Source organism: Salvelinus alpinus, chromosome 10, assembly GCF_045679555.1.
Source record: "Salvelinus alpinus chromosome 10, SLU_Salpinus.1, whole genome shotgun sequence".
Lineage (NCBI taxonomy): Eukaryota > Metazoa > Chordata > Actinopteri > Salmoniformes > Salmonidae > Salvelinus > Salvelinus alpinus.
This window is the reverse complement of record NC_092095.1, coordinates 17,577,908-17,584,456: the sequence shown is the minus strand read 5'-3', so window position 1 is coordinate 17,584,456 and position 6,549 is coordinate 17,577,908. Positions and strand designations below refer to the sequence as shown.

At 40.6% G+C, this 6,549-nt stretch overlaps 1 protein-coding gene across 2 annotated transcripts; it reads right to left on the bottom strand.

Annotated features, from left to right (window-relative positions):
• Positions 1-2,651: 2,651 nt before the first annotated feature.
• Positions 2,652-4,292, bottom strand: LOC139531583 (uncharacterized). Of its 2 annotated transcripts, none has more exons than XM_071328165.1 (4): positions 4,089-4,292; positions 3,850-3,961; positions 3,616-3,690; positions 2,652-3,420 (listed from the first exon to the last, which is right to left on the bottom strand). In XM_071328165.1, exons 1-4 carry the CDS (start codon positions 4,162-4,164, stop codon positions 2,997-2,999), a joined length of 687 nt encoding a protein of 228 aa, XP_071184266.1. In that variant the 5' UTR covers positions 4,165-4,292; the 3' UTR covers positions 2,652-2,996. The 2 variants fall into 2 exon arrangements, with proteins under 2 accessions (XP_071184266.1, XP_071184265.1); XM_071328164.1 differs by having other exon boundaries at positions 3,850-3,964; positions 4,089-4,291.
• Between the last annotated feature and the right edge of the window lie 2,257 nt (positions 4,293-6,549).

Sequence of the window (6,549 nt, the reverse complement as noted above, 5' to 3'; positions counted from 1 at the left end):
ATTAATTGCCATACCTTTTGCCTCATTCCTCTCAACCATACCATTTTTCAATTCCTCATCAATCCAAGGGGATTGAACAGTTTTTACAGTCATTTTCTTAATGGGTGCATGCTTATTAGTAACTGGGATAAGCAATTTCATAAATGTGTCAAGTGCAGCGTCTGGTTGCTCCTCATTACACACCACAGACCAGCAAATTTTATTTATATTATCAACATATGAATCACTACAAAACTTATTGTATGACCTCTTATACACTATATTAAGCCCAGCCTTTGGAACTTTGGTTTTCCTAGATATGGCTACTATATTGTGATCACTACATCCTATGGATTTGGATACTGCTTTAAAGCAAATATCTGCAGCATTAGTAAAGATGTGATCAATGCATGTTGATGATTTAATTCCTGTGCTGTTTGTAACTACACTGACAGGTTGACTGACAACCTGATCCAGGTTGCAGGCACTGGTTACAGTTTTTTCCTGAGTGGGCAGTCTGATGAAAGCCAGTCAATATTTAAATCACCCAGAACATATACCTCTCTATTGATATCATATACAGTATCAAGCATTTCACACGTTATCCAGATACTGACTGTTGGCACTTGGTGGTCTATAGCAGCTTCCCACCAGAATGGGCTTTAGGTGAGGCAGGTGAACCTGTAGCCATATTACTTCAACAGTATTTAACATTAGATTGTCTCTAAGCTTTACAGGAATGTGGTTCTGAATATAGACCGCAACACCACCTCCGCTGGCATTTCTGTCTGTTCGGTAGATGTTATAACCATGTATTGCTACCACTATATCATCAAAGGTATTATTTAAGTGAGTTTCAGAGATAGTCAGTATGTTACAAGCAAGTTATTGACTTCATTGACCTTGTTTCCTAGGCTACATATGATAATATGGGCTATTTTTAGCAATTTTCTGTGTTGTTTGAATGTTTTTAATGCTTTACTGGGAAGCTTATCAGAGGTAGACTTACTCATGTTATTTACATTGGAGATGATAGTGCAAGGTGAGCTGCATAAAGTTATGAGACACTGACAGGAAACCATGTGACCTGGCCTATCTCAGAGGTGTCAGAGGTCTACTGAAGATGCAGTATATTCAAACGGTTAGTTATTATCATCCCCCCCATGTAAAACTAAACAGTTAAAACGTATTTTAAATGTATAGAGAACTGTGGTTCGTGGACCACTCTGGATCCAAGAGGTCTGAGTTGTAGGAGGTCTGTCGAAAGCCTGTCAATTACAGTAACTCAATGGAAACTTTAAACAAATTGTAACATTTTCTGCATTTTAATGTGAGTGTATATAGCATAATATAGATATTATATATTCATATATAGTTATAGAATGTATACAATATAATGTGGTATTCAATCATCCACTACATCATCAATCAATCAACCAATGAATTAATCAATCAGTGAATCAGTACTCACAGTTAGCAGACACAGAGGTGAGGTACACACACATGGTGATCAGTAGGGCCAGAGAGAGGGTCCTGGATTGGAACACGGACATGCTGGCTGACTGGCTGACTGGCTGACTGACTGACTGACTGACTTACTGACTGGCTGGCTGACTGGCTGACTGGCTGGCTGACTAATTGACTGGCTTACTAACTGGCTGACGGACGGATGGACAGATTGATGTACCGACTGTTTGACAGACCAACAGAGACAGATAGCTACTCTGCTAGGCACTAAACTACGGAGACGGGTCGGAGGTCTACTGATTGGTCTGGTAACCGTGGCGATGAGTCTGTCTGGAAGGCAGGGGAAGTGTCAGGTTTTGTATCTCACTGTGGGTTACATAAACAGCACGAGTGGCAAGTCCCACCTTGTTCATGTTCATGTGTGTGTCATTGTACGATGTGGTCAGTATTGGTAATGGTATATTCACACCTCCGCCCCTCTGTCTTTATTTCACTCCCTACTACCTCACTTGACAAACCACCAACACCCCAACCCCCTGCAGCAGTCTTTCTGAGAAATATGGATTAATAAAGGGTACACACACATACATACACACTAAAAAGTGTGAACAACTGATGCTGCAAATGCATGGTGGTTTTTTCTGTGTGCACCGTGACGTCAAAACAGTCAGACTGACGACCCAAAATAGAATTTCCATCATTTTATTTTCTGTTTCATTTCCAGCAAATTTTCATAGATTTCCTGATGTTTACACCTAACTAAGTTGAATAAGTAAGCATAAAATGAAATTGGTCTTACAAACATCTCTTATTGCTACAATATGTAACTTTAGGGTGATCCTACAAAATTCACATAGAAAATTAGCTATAGATCTATCGTTCTCATTGAAAGCAAGTCTAAGAAGCAGTAAATCTGTTCTATGACTGCTATTTCAATGCTTCCTGTTCTTAAGTTTAGTTTTTTAGTTTTTTTAGTTTTTTACTTTTGGTTTTGTACACCAGATTCAAACAGCTGAAAATACAATATTCTGTTATTGAAATTATATTTCACAGCGGTTTAGATGGTACAATGATTCTCTACACTATACATTGCTTGTTCTGTCATTTAAACTGAAATTTTAGAAACCAGGATTTGGTGGAGCGATGTCTGCATATTGCAAATTCTAAATAACGTTGATTGATAGAAAATAAACAAAGTAAATGTATAAGTACTTAATAAATACATTTATTAATTAACATTGATAACTCATTGACATGATGAATTACAAACAGCCAAATATAAACCTATTCATCTAAACATCAAAAATGTTCTACAAGCCCCCATAAGTACTTGAATAAATAAAAAAATTAACACATACAATACTGGTCTTAAATATAATTCATAAAAACTCTAACAACCCATTGAACATGATTATGGCAACTGAGTTCAAGTATAACTAGATAATCAGACTATGAAAAACATCAATATGAATAAGATATTCAATATGAATATGTAATATGCATATTGGAAGTTTTGAACATCAGCGGAGCTTCAGCCATTGGCAAAGATTCTATTGGTTGGATGTTGACTGTTGAGTTGAGGCATTCTTGGTCGATTCCCGATGACGGGGGGAGGAGAAAGAGGGAGGAGAGGAAGAGATAGAGGGAGGAGAGGAAGAGGCAGGGAAAAGAGAGGAGAGGAGATAGGAAGGAGAGGAGGAAAGAGAGGGAGGAGAGGAAGGTACGGCTGGAGAAGAGGAGGAAAGAGGGAAAAGAGAGGAGAAAACAGAAAGAGGAGAGGAGGGTAAGAAGGTAGGGGTGGAGGTGAGAGAGGGAGGAGAGGAGGTTAAGGAGGTACTGGTGGAAGTGAGAGAGGGTGGAGAGGAGTTGATGGAGGGAGGAGAGGAGGTTAAGGAGGTCGTGGTAGGGGTGGAGGTGGAGGTGAGAGAGGTTGGAGAGGAGAGCGAGAGAAATGTTGAGCTCAGACGGGCCATTCTAGAAAGGAACAAATTACAATCAGTTTCATTTTCTCTTTTGTTCTTTCCTGTGTGTGTATGTGTGTGTATGTGTGTGTATGTGTGTGTATGTGTGTGTATGTGTGTGTATGTGTGTGTTTATGTGTGTTTATGTGTGTGTGTGTATGTGTGTTTATGTGTGTGTATGTGTGTGTATGTGTGATTTTTAACTTACTCAAACTGCTGAATCTTGCTGCGTACCCAGGGTTGTTTATGGTAACTACAGAACAGACCCTTCTCCGTCTCAAAGCTGTAGGAGAAAAACAGTGTTAACACTGAAACTGAATAGGTTTCACACAACATGTCTGGGGGGTTTGACACAACATGGCCACTACATACTGTAAAGCACTTTGTGACAACATATGAGACTGGATAAACCTAAATGAAATAAAGACTAAAAGTTCCTTACATGACGGCCCGTACACAAGGAGCATTATAGTTCTGAATCCAGTAGCCTGTGATGGGATCGGTCACCTCTGTCCTAGACACTGTCTTACAGCACGACACCAGCTTCTCTCCATCTACTGAGGAGGGAGAAGAGTTTACATATGTTCAAACGAATCCTCTTGACCTGGCAATCACTTCAAAAACCATGTACCCTGTTACATCCCAGCTGTAATTCCCTAACACGCACTTTCTTCCCCTTACCTGTCCCAGTCCAGCCCAGTGCTGCTATGACGACGGCTAATGTCCAGATCTTCACCAGAGTTCCACAGGTCACCATTTTTACCCTAAATGTCAGAGACTCAAATGGTACAATAAAAGTTCAATAAATAGATAAATCAACTCTCTCTCTTCTCTGCAGGCTGCTCAGCTCAGGGTCAAGTCTGTTGTGTCCGTCTTCACCAGGGTTGAGCGTACTTAAGGCCTGAAAAGCAGAAGTGTCACCTCCGGTTCAGTCATTACTCCGCTCTCATCTATTTATTTTGTGAATGACAGACTACGGGGGTTTCTGCTGCATCACCGCAGGTCGTTTACCAACAGGAAACACTTTCATCAGTGTTATCGGACCAGACAAATTAGACATGGGTCTTTCCCAGAATGCCTTACAGAAGATCAGAAAGCAGACAGAGGGTTTAGCCTATTGTCTGAGCTACATGTCCTCTGATTAAGGCTTTACTAATGAAACACATCAGCTTGTCGGGAAAAAATAATATGTCGAACATTTGGTGATTTTTTTTTTGGTTTCCAATATTGAGTGCTCCTACTTTTTCCTTTGTCAGTTGACTTTAGGGGGGGGTTCGGGTGGTGACATCATGGCGAACCCACCTCAGTGACACATGGTGAGTCACAACCTTGATCTTTGTGCAGCATTGTGTTTTACGCTGCCAGATCAGTCTAACACAGGGGGTGGCCGACCCTGATCGCGGAGAGCTACGGCGTTTGCAGCCTCCACTTATGCACATGATTACACTAATGAACCAATCATTAGCCTTCTTAGGCCGCGGGCCATAGGAGAGACAAAAAAAATTCACTCATTTCACATCTTGTGATTTTTTTGTCATGTCATGTGCTATTATTGGAAATCTAATGGTGACCATTCCAATTGGTACCACAACCGTTTGTGGTCAAGATCAGAATAAACCTGGCTTCCTTCCTGCTGACTCAACACTCTCTATCTCCCTGGGAAAGAGGAAGGAACCAATTCTAACACACACACACAGAGAATGTCCCGTTATCATGCTTTTATTAGCACCTCACACTGAGAGGAGAAGGGTTACAGGAAGAATAGATCATGTGTTTGCCTGTCTGACTGACTGACTCATGCAGAAAAGTTCAGAATATGCAATATAATTATAACAGTTTCGGTCAATAGTCCTTTATGTGCTTCTTTTCTAACCTAATGGAGGTCTCTGGACCAAAACACTGGTTCAACTAAAACAGCGTTCTCTGTAAGTTGAGGGGGTCGCTAGCAGTAGTGGCTAATGGCCAGTAGGGGCCAGGGGAATGGGCATCCTTGGTAGAAAGGATGTGCAGTGACATCCCCACAACCACAGCCCAGTGACACGATGGAGTGTCATAACCTTTGACTGTATTCAGCCTTTACATCTCATCACCATGGAGATACTCAAACAGGTCTTGTGTTCTCTGATTGTGTTTAATTGTAAAGTCATTTGAGCTTTGAGAGAATTAAAGGTTTTATACAAATAATGTTTTTAATTTATTACAGCATAAAAAATTGCATAAAAACAGCAAAAAAAAATGGAAATAAATACATAGGAATGCCTTAAAAACATCTAAATTAATAGATAATATCAATGAGTAGAAAACATTAATGCAGGAATGAAGTATAAATAAATAATGAAGTAAAGAGAGCTTGAAATACTCAGTCACAGCGGGAGGAACATCTTCATCTTCACTAACTTCTTATTATCTTAGTTCTGTAGTTCCTGAGAAAGAGAGTCTGCTGAACCTGAACCCCCTTCTTCTGGTGGTGGTGATGATGATGATGATGGTCTAGAGTCATGGTTTGATGATATTTTGATCAGTTGGAAACACTTTATTCCTCTCTGTGTGGAGAGAGAGACAGAGACGGAACCCTTCTCCCTCCCTCCCTCCCTCCCTCTCTCTCTCTCTCTCTCTCTCTCTCTCTCTCTCTCTCTCTCTCTCTCTCTCTCTCTCTCTCTCTCTCTCTCTCTTTCTCTCACTCCCTCTCTCTCTCTCTCTGTCTTCAGGATTGGGCTAGTTTGTTCTGAAGGTTGTAGAGTTTATGGTGTAGGATTTAGGGTATGCTGTGTAGGGGTTGACTCTGACCTGTTCCAGTGACGCTAGCTCAGCAGTGAGCCATTTGGCCTGGGTGTTGATGCACTTAATCTTCCCCCTACTGGTGAAACTGAAGAAGTACAGAAAGAGAGAGGGAGAGAGGTAGAGACAGAGCTGTATTTCCTATTACACTGTGACAAATACTCAGACCTAAGAGAATCTTTCTTTCCCAAAAGTATCATTCAGTGCAAAGAATTTGGAACTATAAAAGGTGAAGAAAAAAATCGAATATTTATTGGTTGAAAAGCCTAAATGTGGTGCAGCCAGTGAAAAGTGCAATGTAATATCAATAATGTTTCCCATTTGGATTTGTTTTGGCTTTCATACCAGGTCATGTGTCTTCTCA

Bases quoted from the DNA above. Each gene is read 5' to 3' on its own strand.
- LOC139531583 (XM_071328164.1), bottom strand. From the start codon at position 4,164: ATGGTGACCTGTGGAACTCTGGTGAAGATCTGGACATTAGCCGTCGTC. The intron at 3,965-4,088 runs GTAAGGGGAAGA...CTCCCTCCTCAG, and splicing joins ACTGGGCTGGACTGGGACAG to TAGATGGAGAGAAGCTGGTG. The intron at 3,421-3,615 runs GTAAGTTAAAAA...GTTCCTTTCTAG, and splicing joins AGCAAGATTCAGCAGTTTGA to AATGGCCCGTCTGAGCTCAA.